Raw genomic sequence first — 17709 nt, forward strand, 5'->3', positions numbered from 1 at the left:
GCATAGCCGAGCACTCTTTTCCCACGTTCGACGCGGTCGTCGAACTCTCTTCAAACGGGGGTGTATATAAGGGGTATGAGCCTCCCGAAGACCGGCCACGGGAGGGGACCCCCCACCTAGGCACGTTAGCCTCACTCCACGCACTCGCGCACCGTGGGGACTCGACGCAAGGTTCCCCGGGGCACGCTATGACCCGTCGGCGGTGCGGCGGAGCCTGAGGCTACGTGGGGCTAGGGACCCGAGACGCGAGACGCGCGAAGACCCGCGAAACACAAACGGCCGTCGACCCATGGAACGCAACTTGACCCGAGCCGGTGCCGTCCGAGCCGGGCCCTCCTGAGCCGGTGCCGTCCGTGCCAGGACCCCTTGAAGCAACACCTTGGTCCCTTGGCTGCGCGCGGGTATAAATCCCCGCCGAGCCCCCTCGGCCGCGTGCGGGTAAGAATCCCCGACGGGCCCCTTGAAGACAGTCCCCTCGGCCGCGTGCGGGTAAGAATCCCCGACGGGCCCCTTGAAGGCAGAAGTTCCCTCGGCTGCGTGCGGGTAAGAATCCCCGCCGGGCCCCCTCCTCGACGCGCCCAGAAGCTGGGGCGTCACAGGAGGAGGCCTTTCCTTGACTTACTAACCTTTCCATATTACCAGCTTTTGACACTCTATTTTGTAACTTGACAGACCATCCAAATCTGGGACGTCCGGGCCGCCACAAAGAAAAGGGACACACTAGGCTACTGGACGTCTATGCAGTTCATAGGTTCAGGAGAATGTTTTGCAAAAGTGGGGGTGGCACTACAGTAGGCCGTGGAGATGGAGGACCCGGCCGATGATGAGCTGCGCGGGCTCCTGCTGCTGCTACTGTTGTGGGTGTTCGAGTGGAATGGATTTTCAATCTTGCTCAGCTTTCCCTCTCACCAACCGCTCCCCCCTTCTCGTTCAGTACTCCGTCTTTTCCCCCCACCCCCCACCCCTCCTTTCATTCCTTCGTCTCCAGGATTTCTCAACTTTCTCTGTGCAATAGCCCATCTCCATTCTTTCCGATATGCGCTGATGGGCAAAACATACACATGCAGCAGGCCGCCATAGCCACACACATGCACAGAGAGAGAGAGAGAGAGAGAGAGAGAGAGAGAGAGAGAGAGAGAGAGAGAGAGAGAGAGAGAGAGACCCGATTCTGCGATTGCGACAACTTTGCGGACGCTGGACGAGCCGAGGAGCTAATGCCATGATTACGACAACATTGCTTGTAGATGGCAGAGCTACTCTGAATGGGACTTCTGATGATTGTTCAAGCGTCTGCATTTGACAAAGGTATGCTCTCTACCGACATCATTTATCTACTTCACCTGTCAAGCCCATGGGTTTTTTCTTCCAACTTGGTTCCTTTTCTTTCTCAGGTACACCCTCAAATGTATTTTTCGCATTTGTTTGTTGTGGCCATTGGTCAATTGAGTCACTGTTTCCTTGGTACTTTTCAACCTGTGTTTAAAGAAAAGAGATTCTATACTTGGCTCAAAGCAAGCCAAAATGCCTTTTTTTCCCTTCAGCTAATCACACAGGACCCTCTCTCTCTCTCTCTCTCTCTCTGTGTGTGTGTGTGTGTGTGTGTGTGTGTGTGTGTGTGTAGTGCAGTCCTAGCATGTTCAATTCTGGCAAACATCTGCTCTTGAAACACCGCTGTTTTGGCATCCATTCTGGAATGGAATTAGAGTTTTGTGGCTAGTTTGGTTTCTTAAAGGTTCGCCTTCCTTGGTGCAATGTCTGAATATTTGAGTGGGTAGTCTTTGCATTTTTCTTGGCTGGGGATGGGTAGTCTCAACATTTCTTCTCGGTGACAATGGGGTTGATACGCTAGAAAGAGAGATTTGTGCAAGTGTGCTTGTCTGCGTGTAGTATGAGTAACTTTCTTATGCTGAAACTCGGACTGGCGTGCTCTGTCCTTATCAGAAAATGTGTTCGACATCCTTGTTAGTTGCCACTGCTCATGAAAATTTGCCTGCAAACTAACTACCGCTGGTTTGCGATGTGTGCAGAGGGGGCATACGGATCATAATTGCTTAGAGCTGTGATGGGCCCTCTTCCTCAACATCATGGTAGAGAGTACTGCCTTCTTTTAGTGTAGGAATGGCAGGAAAAAGTAGGATAGAGTCGTATACAATTGAACAAGCAAACTAAATGTATCAGCAGCTGCGGTCTGATGGCCTGTCACCTCTCTTTTAGTTTATACTTGTAGGTGTTTAGTAGTGTAGCTGAGTGCAACTATTTCTCATCTCCAGCTTAGCTCTTTCTTCTTGATTGTTAGGTGAGCCTACCTTGTTCTGCATACCCACTCCAAAACACAACCAAGTCTACTAATTGTCTTTGTGTATTTAGGATTCAGCCATATGCTGAAGCCTGATATTCCTTTTTTTTTTCTGAATAGCCATCCTTTAATATCTCCTTGCTGAATTCGATTGAGTGTTTATTTTCCTTTTTCTCATGAAGAAGGAAAAACTAGTCTCTTATTTTTTGCTTTTCTGGATAATGGCAAAGCTTTTCAAATGAATGCTGGGCAACCCCTTTCTTGACCTGAGCAACAGTTTAATGTTGGTAGGCTCTGGTTTAGCCTGCAAATTATGGCATATACTACGCAGAATTACAAATGATTAATGTTGCTTAACCATCATTCTGTAATCGGCCAGAGGCAGCTACACGTGAGAGATTTCTACTCGACTACACCACCTCTTACATTATTAAACATGCCAATGAGGTCTTCTGCATGCATGCAATGGATGGATTTAGGGCTTCTTTATAGATATACAGGTAGATTGATCGACAGCTTGATTTGAATGAAAGTTGAGGATTGAAATGGCAAAAAGTCATAAATATTGACATACCTGTGTATTAAACTTTACAGCTGCTTTTTGAAACTGAGAACTAGTTGCGACACATCACCAACATATAAAGCAGTCTGAAGATATGGACAAACGGAGCTGGCCTTGGAAGAAGAAGCTTGGGGACAAGAACTTAACATCTACTGATGCAGAGGAAGTCTCAACCATGAGACACTTGGATGATCAAGTATGATAAGTTTTTTTTTGTATGTAAATATGTGGCCTCCAGATTTTGAGCAGCAATGCTTATCTCTCAGAATTTTTCTGTTGCTTTCTCCATCCCACTTGCTTTCTCATCCATATTACAACAATAAGGTCGTTCATAAAGTCATATGGGCAAGAGTCTATTAACCACAATGTGTTCTTTAAGTGGCACTCACAAGAGCTTTTGTTCACAGGCTTTATTTTGACTGATTCAGGTGCAAGATGTAACGTTTTTACTTGGTTTGTGGAACACTTGCCTTGTGATCCTTTTCAAAGGCTTGGCAAAGGAATGTGTTTTGTGTGAGCGGGGAATTTTTGACCCTTCACAAGATGCTCAATTAGATGAAAGTAATTAAAGCTAGCTCTCACCTAAATTACGGTTGGCCCATCCTTGGCCTTTGAAATGTCTTTAGATGGCCATAATTTGCACATTACGCTGCCTTCAATCGGAACGAATGAATTTGCGTTTGAGCTAATAAATGCATGTTTTCATATGGGTAGCAAAAACACACATTTATGTTGTTTTTCGTTTTTCTGATTTTTTTGCACCTAGGAACCTTGTATTATCCTTGTTGAAAACATTTCCTTTTCCTATGGCTGCAGGCTGTGACAGGGTCAATGGTGGATAATTTTCGTATATCAAATGCGGCACTATCACCGGACCAGGCTGATGAGAAGATCAGAATTTTGAATGAAAGGCTGCTAGCAGCCGATCACTTGGTGAAACAGCATGTGAAAGTAGCAGAAGAAGCGGTTTCAGGTACTCTTCACACCTTCAGTGGATGTTTCACAATTCAACTTTATTAACACTTGTCCTGTTTGTTGTTGTCAGGACTCAGCATTCAATTCCCTGTGTTTCTCTAACAACTGACTGACCTTCTTAAAACTCTTTTTTCTGTGGGCTCAAGGTTGGGAGAAGTCTAAAGCTGAGAATTTGTCTTTGAAGCATCAGCTGGAACAAGTGATGGAACAAAAGCAGGTTAGCGACGACAGAGCCTCTAACTTGGATGGGGCACTGAAAGAGAGCATGTGGCAGCTACGACAGATACGGGAAGAGCAAGAGCAGAGAATCCATGATGCTATTGTGAAGAAAACAAGGGATTGGGAGAACTTGAGGCTCGAACTCCAGCAGAGGCTGGCGGATGCAGATCATCAGCTTGTAGAGGCGGAGTTTCAGAATTCTCTTCTATTCAAACGTGCACAAGAACAGGCCGAGGCAGTCTTGCAGCTAGGTGAGGCCCGCTCCCAGGCGGAAGCAAAAATTGAAATGTTACAAGTTCGGCTTGAGACATATGCAAAGGAGAATGCTTCATTGAAATATGAAGTGATGGTTCTCAACAAGGAGCTGACAATTCGCAATCAAGAACGAGACATCAATAAGAAATCCCTGGATGTGGCTAGCCGGCAAAAAATAGAAAGCGCTAGAAAAATCAATAAGCTGGAAAGTGAGTGCCAGAGGTTGCGTGCGCTGGTTCGGAAGAAGCTTCCAGGGCCAGGTGCCTTAGTGCAGATGAAGTTGGAAGCTGAAGGTTTAGATGCTGAAAGAGGGGATCTTCACAACAAATGGAGGCAGGGTGGTAAGACACTTAGCTCACCAAGGGCTGTAGAATCTATGGCGAACTTTGAGGGTTCTTACTCTGAACGGGTACTGGCGATGGAGGAGGAAACAAAAATGTTGAAGGAAGTTTTGGCTGAAAGGAACAGCGAGCTGCAAACAGTGAGGATTACGTCAGCCCAAATGGCTGAAAAGCTCTCCTTTTATGAACGCCAACAAGCAGGGCAAGTTCAGAACTCGCCAAGGAAATCCTTGCTTGGCTATGGGTTTCACGGGGTGGATTCTTGTGTCAGTCTCAGCTCCTATAAAGAGCCTAGCCATGCTTCACGCTCTGAAGATGGTGCTGATGATGAGCGCAGTGTAGCAGATTCATGGGCCTCTGCTTTGATTTCAGAGCTATCGTGTTTTCAGAAAGAGAGAGTTTCTGCCCGTCAACAGCCGAGAAAGTCTCTCTACTCACAAAAGGCATCGGATCACTTGGATTCAACTGATGACTTTATCGAAGTAGAAAGGCTTGTTTCCTCGTCATCTGAGCAGCCAGAAATGGTGGCTAACAAAGAAAGAGAAATATCAGCCGCTAGTATGGAGGCACTTGCTGCCAAGGAGGCTGAGCTTCAGGCAGCTAGCATGCAATGTGCAGAGCTCAAAGACGAGCTCTTCCTGGCAGAAGGGCAGCTTAGCGCTCTTTCGTCTAAGAATGCTGCTAATGAGCTGAACTTATTTGGCCTTCAGCAAAAGCTTAACATGGTACTCACAAATCTTGAGGTGGGTGATGAAGCAAGGGCTATAGAAGAGGTAAGAAATGCAGTGTTAGCTTCGCAATGTAGTTCTGTGGATGGGCTTCAAGCTCATGTGATGAAACTGTCGAAGGTCTCTTCTTCTAGTGTCAGCTCCGAGACACCATCCTTAGTGCTTTCCCATCAGAGAAGCTTATCACCTACATCTGAGGGAAAATCACCCAATACTGGATCTGAACTCTCAAAAGCAGTCAGCGAGGTCGTCCGAATTGTTGAAGAGCTAGTTTTTGAAAGCAAATCACAGCAGCAACGAACTAGCTTTTTTGAAGATTGTCAATCTAATGAGCATGTTGATTGCACCATGACCCAAAAAGCATTGGAGTCAAATTCGACAGTAACGAAGTTCAAGTCAAGTACTGATCAATTTTTGCAAGGGAAAGTGGAGCTGGTTGAGTTAATGGGGGAGCTTTCCTCTGTGCTCAGCCAGATTAGGATTGTAGGTTCTTCAGCGACTGCTCTCTCTCAGATTGACAAAGAGAGGCACAAACGGGAAGCTTCTAAGATTGGCGAGCAAGAGGTTTTTAGTGATGCTGGCAGTCCTTTCTCTAACATGAGCAACTGTGATGGCTCTGAACTCCCTGCCGCAAAAGTTTCACCATCAACATCGAAGGAGCCTCGAGCTGACGACGAGCTTCGAAAACTTCGCGCTGAGAAGGCAGCCCTTGGATCACACATGAAAGCAGAGCTTAGTAGAATGGACAAAGTGGAAGAGATGCTCGTGCAACTACAGCAAGAGAAATCTCAGCTCGGAGTCAAGCTTGAGGAAGAGAAGGAGAAGCTGGAAGCAACCAAAAGCCAGCTGCTTGATGATGAGCAACTTATTGTTAACCTGCGTGTACGGCTTGCATCGGCAGAATCGTCAAAAAATATGGCAGATCAGCGTCTAACTGCGGCAAGTGCAGAGAACTCCAAACTGGTTTTGCAGTTGCAGGAATGTCAAACAGAGCTAACCAAGTCTAATGAAATGCTAAAGTCCTTGGAGAAAAGTATTGATAGAGAGCAAGTAAGGAGCGATGAGTTGCAGGCCAAAGTGGAAGAACTACAGGGCTTGTTGGAAAGGTAACTCTAACAAGACTCTGGAGATGTTTGCTGTTTAACCAAGCTGCAGATGCTTCAGAGAAGCCTTCTTGTCTATATTCAGTTTGAATAATCAAGTTATGCTTTTACTGTTATGTGTCTATTATGAAAGGTTCATTAGTGTTTTCCAAGGTAACATGGGACACATCCCAAACAGTTGGGACGGGGCTTCAGATTGGAATCTTGTTTCCTCAAGGGAGGTCCGAAACAAGGGAACGGTTCGGGATGGTTGCTGGGACGCTGGGAAGGGAGGGTAGAGAGGACAGGAAGCCCAAATATGGGCTTCCCTAGCCATGTTATTATGGTGTTTCCACCCTATGCCAATCTCTAACAAGTGGTATTAGAGTTCTATTAAGTGAATATTACTATTACCCCATTAATCATCACCAAGATCCTTAACCTTAGTAATTTATTAGTGCACTGAATGCTTAATTAGCACTCTATTAACTCGTGTGAGCATGTTCTTGTGGACGGTAGGCATTCAGTCACGGCCCACATTTCATAGGAAGGCAGTAGTGTTGAGGGTTGTGCAGTGGGGTAGAAATCTTTCGGTTATATCCTATATTTTCTAAGTCTTGCCTTTTTGCTTGGCCAGGGCTAATCTGGAAAAATCACAGATGGGAGTTGGACAAAGTGCAGAGAAGAATAGAAAGGTCAGTGGACCATGCTTTTTGAAGTGCATTAATGTTCAAAAAATGGATGTATTGGCAGGTGACTCCGTATGAAAGTTACTTATTTTTTGGCTTTCTAAAACAAGCCTTGCTGAAGGAACCCAAGAAGCATAGCTCAGTTGGTGAGCCTTTGTGATGTAACCCCAAGGTTGAGGGTTTGAAGCTCATGGGCTGCGTTCTCGATGGGCATATCCTTCTTCCCCATTAGGGAGGTTGGTCCCATGGTTGCCCCTCCAGGGCGTGATGTACAACAATGTGCAGCTGTAACACATGTAGTTGACTTTTTGCATATGAAGTATTGAAGATTGAAATCTTCCTATGACTTCTTATTTTTTTTTCGTTTTAGAATGTCAACATGACCGCTTCACCTTCTTCTTTTGCAGGAAGAAGGGATCGCAAATGCCACGGAGAGACTTGCCGAGTGTCAGCGCACAATTCTCGTCCTTGGCAAGCAGATACAGAATATGACATCAGCAAGGGCCTCGCAGTCATCTTCACTTAGCCCATCAGCCTACGATAGGCAAGAAAATGGTCTTTCAAGTGATGACATTGGGAAGTATACGGATGACGATTCCCCCAGGGACTACTCAAGGCGCAAGCAAAGTATACACAGTGATTCTGGTGATTTTAGTATATCGAATATAACTGATGCGGAGCTTTTCTCTGGTGCTAAAGCTAAGGGGAAAGCTGACACTAACGATGAGAAGCAAACCGCTCATGACAGGTACATTGAAAGCTCTCCAAAAGCAGAGGGAAACACACAAATTGTTCCTTATGTACCCCCCCAAACGGCATCAGGAAAGAAGAGTGAGAGCCCTTTTGCTGGTGCGGTCGTGAAGTCTCTGAATATGGGTTCATCTGCGCCCTCGAAGCGGGGCAACAGCTTAAGCAGGTTTTTTACAAGAAACAAGAAGACATCATCCTGAAGGTATAGAGTGAATGATGTGTGTGTAGGATTTGAAAGAAAACGTGCTAACAAAATGTGTGCAAAGTCTATCAAAGAAATGTTATCAAGCAAGCAAAAGATTCCCAGTGGTAGGGTTTTCTGGTCTCTTAAATGTTCACAAGCCAGCTTGAGCTCATATTGGTTTTACCCTGTTTTTCCCTAATTTTCCCTATACTTCAAAGCGACACCACAATGTACATGAGAGTTTACATCCTGCCACTTTTGAAATATTGTTTTATGCCTGGTGCAATTACGTCTTCCCAATCTCAGAAAAACAAAAATTCTTTCAAAACATATTGAGTGCATGAGTGAAGGGTGAGTTTAGGAAACGAAAAGAGTTGTATCCGTCCTTCCCAATTAATACTATTGTAAGTCTATGTGCTTTGTCATTGCCCGTAGCTATGTGCTATATAGACCAGCGCATCTTTTTTATAGTTGTTGAGAGTATCTTTAAATTAGGAATACCTTTAATTTTTTTGAAGCCATTAGGAATACCTTCTAATTTTGGAAAAAGAAAGACTCATGTTGGCATTCTTAAAACAAAAAGTAGTAGGTCTTTTCAATTTTGGAAAAATAAAGATTCATGTTGTCATTCTTAAAACAAAAAGTTGAAAAGGAAGTCCTATCTTTTGGCAAATCGCACAGCCCGTGCGAGGTGACAAAGGAAGTTCTATGAAAGGAAGTTCTAAGGGTTGGGGGGGGGGGGGGGGCGCGGGGCGGGGCGGGGCGGGGCGGGGCGGTGGGTAGGGTAGGGTGGGTGGGGGGGGAGCATTGTTTTTTTTTAGTGCTTAAGGGAACCCCTAAGGGAAGCATAGGCGAATAGCCTAGTGCGTAAGCTTCAACTTTATAGTCTCTACGTGTTGAGGTCAAATCCTAGCCATTAGCATTGCTTTTAAATTGTGAGTTGAATGGAGATGCTAAAGCATCTTGGGAGATTCTATGTAATGGAAATTGAAAGTAGAGCCAAATAGTGCCACATGACAAGCTAATGACGACAAACTCCTTTCTTACGATTTTTTTAAGGTCCTTGTGATCCGGTGATGACATTTGTTTACCTCCCTCTTTAAAAAGGGGCATTGGATAGTGGGTCACACAATCTTTCCCATGCAATTTCACTTTGTTTTTTCCCAATTTCTTACAATGCTCTTAAGTGTTTTTCCATCCATCATTTTTTAGTCTTTTTGAATATATTGGAATCTGGATAGTTCATGGTTACATTTCTTTCCAATAATCTAATACTTTCCTATGACAACAAATGTTTTAAAATGCTAGTGTCATTTTCCTTATGTACGCCTTGCTTTCCTCTATATAGAGATTGTTTAAGGGAGGTGTACATTATTGAATTTACTTCTTTTCAGCCATTAGGAGATTCACAGGGATATAACATTCTTGGCTCTTATTATAAATTCAAGAAAAGCAGGCTACAGAGAGTAATGCATTTTAAACTTTGTAGCAAAAGATCTCAAAATATTTCGTAGGGAGAATGGTATCTTTTGAAAAGTTCAATGTTAAAGCTATTCCTAGGAAAAATAGGATTTTAAAAAGGAGAAGTTGGACCTAAAGCTTTCGGTTATGATTCCTAGGTGAAGGGTGCGTAGCCTATGCGCGTGCCTGCAAGGAAGGGGAAGGAGGAGAGTCAAAGTTGGAAGAAACACACAGCTTCAAGTTAAGCTTAGTGTGTGTGTCTCTTTATTTCTTCTATATATAAGAGAATGTTAGTGAGTTCGTGAATGTAGGAAAAGTGTCCGGGCGGGTCGGCCACATAGCCTTTACCCAACAATCTCCCACTTAAAAGCCAATGTGGCTGTAAGTGGTGACTAAAGCTAGTATGTACAACCATGAAGCATTGACGACTTCACCCTTGTACAAATTTTTTCAACCTACACCCATTAACTCAATGCATTGTGCAAACTGCTTCGTAGCTAAACTCGTCGTAAGAGAATTTGCTGGGTTGTCATTAGCGTGGACCTTGATAAGCTCCAACTTCTTTTTCATCAACATATTCCGAATGAGATGATGTCTCACCTCAATGTGGTTTGACTTGGAGTGAAACGCGGGATTCCTTGCCAAAACAATGACACTGACTATCACAATACAATTAATGGTAGTGGGGTACTCCTTGCCTTCCTCCCCTACATATTGAAACACTGCAAAACTTTGTGGATATAGAATTTCTGAGATAATTCAAGAATGCCTCTTTTCCGGTCTCTCTTGATACACATACCAAGAAAATGATTTGCTTCACCCAAATCTTTTCTAGCAAAGTTTTTACTCAACATTTGCTTCTATTTGGCAATCTCCTCAGTGGACTTTCCTGCAACGAACATGTCATCTACATATAAAATGAGAATGACCAAAGAACCATCAATGAGTTTCTTTGTATACAAGCAGTGTTCCTTTTGACTCCTTCTAAAACCCTAGAGCTGCAAAAAAATGTCGAATTTTTGATACCATTGCCTTGAGCCCTGCTTCAATCGATAAAGTGCTTTCTTGAGTTTGTATACAAGCTCCTCCCTGCTAGGAAGTTCAAAACCTTCAGGTTGCTTCATGTAAACATCCCCCTCGAGATTCTCGTGAAGAAAGGCTGTCTTCATATCCATTTGGACAAGCTCCATGTCCTCTATGGCTACTATGCCAAGCATTGTACGCAATGTAGTCATCTTGACCACTGGCGAGAAGATTTCGTCAAAATCAACTCCCTTTTGTTGCTTGAATCCCTTAGCAACCTATTTGGCTTTGTATTTAGGTTTAGGATCATCATATGTAAACTTCTTCTTGTAAACCCATTTGCAAGGTGAGGCATACTTGCCTTCTGGCAATTCAACCAAGTCCCATGTCTCATTGTTTATAATCAAGTTGTACTCACTTGACCTTGTCATCCCATTTGCATGACTTCTTGATAACAATATGGCTCACTGCATTCAATCAAACATAACATAGTCCAGCCAGGGTTGAAACCGCTTAGGTGGATGTGAGGATCTAGTAGATCGTCTCAAAGCCTAACTACTGCTCTTTGGCGTGTCAATTGGAGCATTGCTGGTGGAAGGTACATCAATAGGCTTCTGAGTTGTCACAGATTCTGAGGCAATGCCCTCACATGTAACCTTCCTATACTCAATCTCTTTGATAGGTTTCTTGTGGGATTTGACTCATTGAAGATCACATATGAAATGCGAATTACTTTGCATGATTCCAAGAGCCAGAGACGATAGCCCATTTCTCCATCTGCACCATAACCAAGGAAAATGCACTTGTGTGACTTTGGGTCTAGCTTTTTTTGAAGCTCTTTGGGCACATGTGCATATGCCTTGCATCCAAAGACAAGTAAGTGATCATAATGTGGCTTCTTTCCAGACCACAACTCCTATGGAATTTTGTAATCCAATGGTGTGCTAGGTGACCTATTGATAATGTGTACCGCTGCGAGTACTGCTTCTGTCCAAAAACCTTGAGTCAGATTCGCCTTAGAAAGCATGGTTGTGACTCGCTCTTGAATCATTCGATTTATCCTTTCTGCAATTCCATTTTGATTAGGAGTATAAGGTGCAATAAGCTGCCTCTTAATACCTCTCTTATTGCAAAATTTCTCAAACTCCTTGGAGACGTACTCTCCACTATTGTCAGTCCTCAACCATTTAATCTTCTTGCGAGACTGATTCTCTACCATTGCTAGGAATTTTTTGAAAGTAGAGAAGATCTGATCCTTATGTCGTAAAGGATAAACCCACACCTTCCTCGTGGAATCGTCCATGAAAGTACGATATAGCTAGCTCCCCCTAGAGACTTGGTCGACATAGGACCGCAAACGTCACTATGAACAAGCTCTAGTGACTGCAAACGCTTTCTATTCAATCGCGATGAGGTCGTTCTAGTTTGCTTACCATAGATGCAATGCTCACACATAGAAAAATCGGAATAACTCAACAAATGCAAGTACCCAAAACGAGCTAGTGTTTTTATTTTCTTTTGGCTCATATGGCCTGGTCGGCTATGTCACAACTTAGTAGACAGCAGCTTGGCTACGGATATAAAATCCTCTTTTACACATGAAACAAACATAGAGTAAAGTGTTCCATGTTTTTGAAGCTTGAGAAATCACAAGATTTCCTTTTCGAATTGACCATGAACCATTCCCAAAGGTTGTAGTGTAGCCCAAATCATCAAGCTGACAAGCACATATCAAACTTTTTGCTAATTTGAGAACATGTTTAACATTCTTGACAGTGGATTCCGTGCAATAAGAGCATCTGGGCTAAGATCTGCTATGAAAATGAGAACATATGAGGAACTATGGACCTCAAGCACATCTACAATTTTAGGAGACTCTATCACATTGAGCTCCTCAATCTTAGCTTTGCCCTTGCTATCATTGTCAGACTTCTTGTTATCTTGAGATTTTTTCTTCCCTCTCTGCCATATGCGACAATCTTTCTTTACATGTCCTTTCTTATGCCAATGGTAGCATTCAACATTGCGCAAAGAACCTCTAGATTTGCTTTGAGAATTCCTACGATCTTTACTTTTAGCATAGTTGTGAGTGCGACCTCGCTGACCTTTCCTACTAGCAACATATGCATCACCTTGCTTTACAGGCTCCATTGACTTCCTGCGCGTATTTTTCCACCGAGTAAACTGGAAACTATCACATCGTAGGCCAACTTGCCCTCAGGTGCAGAGTTGCTAATGGTTGTGCAAAATATGTCTCATGAAGAGGGTAGAGAGCATAGTAAGAGATAGAACATACTTCATTGTCAAATTCCAATCCCTGGGATATCAATTGATTGAAAAGCATGGGATATCAATTGATTGAAAAGCATGTTAAAAGCATTCAAGTGCTCAAAACTGTTTCACTTCCTTTCATACGAAGCTTGAAAAGCTTCTTCATTAAGTACACTTTGTTACTTGCACTCTTGCTCTCATACGTGCTACAAAACTTTTCCCACAAGGATTTGACAGTGGGTTCATTGACTATGGTAAAGTAGACCGACTTGGCTAAGTGCAAGTGAATAGTGGACCTTGCTTTTGCATCTAGTATTTTCCATTCCGCTTCCGTATAGCCATCTTCCTTTGCACGCTCAAAGATTGGTTGTAATTGACCTTTTTTGAGTCAGCATATCTTGGATTTGTTGTTTTCATATAGAAAAATTCGTACCGTCGAATTTTTTGATATTGTAAATATCTTTCTTAGGAAAAGATGCCATGTTTTCAAGACCTAAGCACCATGAAAATGAGGCCAAAATTCATGGCGAGAAAGCCTGGTGAGATTTTGACAGAGCCTCCTTCGTAACGAGGATAAAATCTCAAGCCAAAAGAGTGCTCAAAGACGTATGAAACGCATAAACGGACTCGTAGAAAATTTTTGGCAGCCTTCTTTGTCCAAAATGACTGCAAAGAGAAACAATCGCCAAAATGATTGCCAAGAATGTCTGAAAGGCGTCGTACCTGTGCATGTCTAAAAACCTAGAGAAACTGGGTATATGTGGGCTCAAAAGCCCCCCTGTAAACCTGCGTGTCGGTGTAGACTAAGAAATTGTTGTCGATTTTTGCCGCCAGCTGGAAATAGGCTAGCCAAGTAGCGCCAAAATCGATCGAAACTAAAACTATGCCAAACATGCAATCGCTGTGCTTGATGCCGATGCCGGGTGTCACTCCTCGATGATAGAGGTACCTCACCTACGCATGTCATGAGTGTTGTCGTGCGCAGGAAATCACTCATTCGTAGAAATGCAGATGTCGAGGAAAATGTTCGAGAAAATCACCGATGTGGAGATCGGATGCCGATAATCTTCCGCGTAAATGTGAGATGTCGAGAAAAAACGCCAAGGGCTGTCGTCGATGTCGGTGTTCGGATGCCGCCGATATCGGAGAGTGTGAGTGTGTATGCGTGTGTGAGAACGCACCTTAATACACAAAATTTTAAAAAATCTGCTGTCAAAAATTGCCAATTAGAGAGAGAGAGAGAGAGAGAGAGAGAGAGAGAGAGAGTATGTGTGTGTGTGTAATCACACACACACATACAAAAATTGCCAATTAGAGAGAGAGAGTGTATGTGTGTGTGTGTGTGTGTGTGAGTGAGTGTATGTGGTTGTGTGTAATCACACAACCACACACAATTTCCCTCTGCTGCCCGACCTTCCGTTGCTTACAGTGCTGCCCAATCAATGGATTTCTTGAGCCAATCTTCGTTCCTCGACCTGCTGCAATTCTCACTGCTCGACTTGCTGCAATGCTCACTGCTCGACTTTGCTCATGCTTTTTCCCAAGCTGCCCCGTTACCTTATATACTTCCTTGGGCTTTCATTCAAGCTCACTCGTTTCCTGCATTTCACATGCTCTATAAGCTTCAAATGCTTGCAATCCCCCAAATTGTGCAGAGCTTTCGATGGTCTGCTCGATGCCCGATTCCCATTTTTTTTTTGCTAGTATGCAGATCTGCTACCCGATTTGAGAGCTTCTTGTAAGACCTGCTGCACCTGCTCTGCAAAACTTCCAATTTTTCGCTCTTAAGCTCGATTCCTTTGCTTGGCTTTCTACAAGCAAGAAAAGGAGCCGATTTGTCCTTCTGCAAGCAATTTCCTACCGTGGCTTACTCCGATTGCCTGCAACTGCTTACTCGACAAAGCTACTAAAATTCGACTGCAACGCCTTGCCAATGTTCGCTGCTCGACCTTGCAGATTGGCCTGATTTCCACTCTCTCAAGCCATGGAGAGTTCCTCAAGATCCTAGCTTTCGAGCTTGCCTTCCCTGCAGATCTAGATTCCCTCCATTCGAATCTCCTAAGCTTCCAAGGTCTAGGTTGGAAGGCTTGTAAACACCGGTGATAGGGGGGTGTTGTTTAAAATATGATGATAAAAAGCCTATCATGTCACACATTATATATCAATTGGTTGGAAGTGGGATGTTGGTAAATTCAGGTCACATTTGTAAATTCGAGAAAATATGTAAATTTGGGTCGACGGATTATGAGCATATTGCGGATATTCTCTTCTTCCTTTTCCTTTCTTTCACCTATTCCCTGTCTCTTTCAACCTCTCTCTCATTCACAACACAATGGAATGGTACATTGAAAGTGAAGACACCAAAGACTTTGAGGGTGAGGAGAGCTACTCTAGCAGCTCAAGTGAAGATGAAGCCGGGGTGCATGAAGCTAGGTCCATGTAGTTTGACCACAACCTTTGCAATGTGGAGAGTGAAACATTGGTCAACATGGTTGCACATATATCTTCAAGGTATTTCACGTTCATTAAAGATGCATATGCATTGATGATTAAAACCTTGAAAGAAGACATATAACCATCCTTGGACACACTAAAATCTTGCGATCCTGGAGGGTTGCTTGACCTCAAAAAGTGGCGAAGAATGAAAGACATGTTGTGTGTGAGAGGAGGATGCAATAGGGAACTTTTTATTTGTCTCAAATCAGATCCTTTGCTTAAGATTCCTTGTGTTGAGGACTGGAAAATTATTGTGAAAGAAACACATTGTATGGAAGGCTTACCCCATCATAGAGATCTCACATCCACAATCAATACCTTGCAGTCAACTTGGTTTATTGATCTCAAGCGTGGTGGAATTCCATTGTCCTTCATCAAAGAATATGTCATATCATGTGGATGTGGCCACCAAAGGAAGACCAATGTGGTCACTCAAGATACCTTTGATCTCAACAGGGCTCCATCGTATGAAATACATACAACACGGGCTAATTTGGACATGCAATTAGATCATCTTATGATTGAGCACAAAGTAAGGTTGGTTATGGTGCGATTTTCAAGGAAACATCTTCTTTCAAGTGTTACGATTGAATACAAATGTCATAGGGGTGGAAAGACAAAGCATGTTGGAAAGATAAGAAGGCTAAGGACATTGAAGAGGTGTGGTTGCTTATTCAAAATTCAAGTTCAACTGTCCAATGAAGGTGACGAGGTTACGGTTCATATTTACCCCATTCATGATGGCCATACTCTAGGTAGTCGGAGTGACCTCTACCACCTTCCTATCCATCCAGCTGTCGTAGAGTGTTGCAAAGAGGATTTACTTGATGTTGGTGTTGAGCTATATATAGTATCTCTATATATAGCACCGTGGTCCCCTCTATATAAACTCATCTCGTGTAGTCATTGGACACACTTTGGGGTTTGCAGTTTTGGTGTCATCTCTCTCTCCTCTCGTATACATGCGTTCTCTCCCTCCGGTTCAACATGGTATCAGAGCCAACCGCATGCATTCTCTATCGAGCTATGGCTATGGAGAGCTCTTCTGTGTGCTTCAAGCACAGATATAAGTTTTATAGATTTCTTCTTAATTGTTTTTTCTTGAATTTTATTATAGTTGCTTTGTTCTTGCGTTCTTTGTAGACAGGAATAGCTAGATTACAATTTCTCTGTTTTGGGCTCGAAACTTATGAGCGATAAGGAGAAACATAAGTAGGTGCTATGTCTGCAAGCGACTGCAAGAAGGACGTGTGTGTACATGAAAAGAAATTCAAAATATGATTAACATGCGGAGAGAGGAGGTTGCTCTGACGCAGCTTTTAGAGAGCGCTGCATTGGAAGGAGATCAGAGGGTCTCTCTGGGGCCCGTTACAGTGCAAGGGCCGAAATCATGAAGGAAGGTTGCCACAGGCCGCGGCTGCATGATGAGAAGCTTGCTCTTAATGCCTTAAGGCATTAGCACCTCCTGTCTACTCGCCAGTTCAGGAAACAAAGCTGCAGATAGTGCTGCCTTTACAATCACGACGAACCATCCTGTCTCTGCAAGCACGGCTATGGCCGACCGGGGGTGTGATGAGCAAGGAACTCCAACCAATTCTAGCTGGCATGCTATTTTAAGATTATATAACGTTATTTTTATAGCCCGATTTGGTGCTATCTACTTTTCGCGCTACCCCATAAATTTCGCATCGAGTCATCCTCAGTCATCGAGACTCAAATCTTTCTCAATCACCGAGTCTTAGACCTAGACTATGAAAAAGCTTGCAGGCCAGCTTGTAAATAGCGATGGCGCTGGTCATGCTACGTTCAGAATATAATTCTCTTTTTAATTTGATCTAGCTATATAATTCTCAACATATCGATACGTTCAGAATATAATTCTCTGCTTCTCACCTGCTCGCGTTTGTCCAAACAATCTCCATGCAGAGGTTTTCTCATGGACAAGTGAATTGAAGTTGGGTTCGTTGTAGGACCGAGGCAGCGCTAATGCCTATTCCAAGCAAGGTGTAGCCAGCTATGCTTGATGCTATTTCATGGACACCTGAAGCGGGTTCATTGTAGGACCGAAGCAGATTCGACCCTCCTGAATCGCATGGCAGCACAAGTTTGTAGCAGCGAGCAGAAAGAGTGCGCCCCGGTGTTGCTTTTGTTTGTGCTTTGCTAAGCATGCTTTAAATATGTTAGCTATCTGTTTAAAGTTGTTGCTAAAACCAAAGCCCTCGCTATCACGGGACATATCAGTGGGCATATTCTTTTGGGTCAACAAACCATGTGCAGGTGCGATGTGTGGATGCATTAAAAAAAGAAAAGCAAGACTTTCTCAGCCAACTTAGTTGGCGCATGCGTCAAAGCCAAAGTCGGGTGACGTTTTTGCCTT

General features: G+C 43.6%; 1 protein-coding gene across 10 annotated transcripts; it reads left to right on the top strand.

Moving 5' to 3' along the window:
• The first annotated feature begins 811 nt into the window (after positions 1-811).
• LOC147442717 (filament-like plant protein 5) lies at positions 812-8375 on the top strand. Of its 10 annotated transcripts, XM_086528802.1 has the most exons (9): positions 1460-1732; positions 2028-2087; positions 2527-2583; positions 2676-2796; positions 2891-3054; positions 3675-3831; positions 3980-6482; positions 7096-7153; positions 7555-8375. In XM_086528802.1, the coding sequence occupies exons 5-9, from the start codon at positions 2953-2955 to the stop codon at positions 8095-8097; spliced, it is 3363 nt and encodes a 1120-aa protein (XP_086384928.1). In that variant the 5' UTR covers positions 1460-1732; positions 2028-2087; positions 2527-2583; positions 2676-2796; positions 2891-2952; the 3' UTR covers positions 8098-8375. The 10 variants fall into 10 exon arrangements, with proteins under 10 accessions (XP_086384932.1, XP_086384930.1, XP_086384933.1 ...); XM_086528800.1 differs by having other exon boundaries at positions 1460-2087; XM_086528803.1 differs by lacking the exon at positions 2527-2583.
• Positions 8376-17709: the final 9334 nt, after the last annotated feature.

This window comes from Adiantum capillus-veneris, chromosome 14 (genome assembly GCF_014529385.1).
Source record: "Adiantum capillus-veneris isolate H3 chromosome 14, ASM1452938v2, whole genome shotgun sequence".
In the NCBI taxonomy this organism is placed as follows: Eukaryota; Viridiplantae; Streptophyta; class Polypodiopsida; order Polypodiales; family Pteridaceae; genus Adiantum; species Adiantum capillus-veneris.

Coding starts and splice junctions, on each gene's coding strand:
- LOC147442717 (XM_086528806.1), top strand. CDS start 2,953: ATGGACAAACGGAGCTGGCCTTGGAAGAAGAAGCTTGGGGACAAGAAC. Junction 3,055..3,674: donor TGAGACACTTGGATGATCAA/GTATGATAAGTT, acceptor CTATGGCTGCAG/GCTGTGACAGGGTCAATGGT. Junction 3,832..3,979: donor AGCAGAAGAAGCGGTTTCAG/GTACTCTTCACA, acceptor TGTGGGCTCAAG/GTTGGGAGAAGTCTAAAGCT.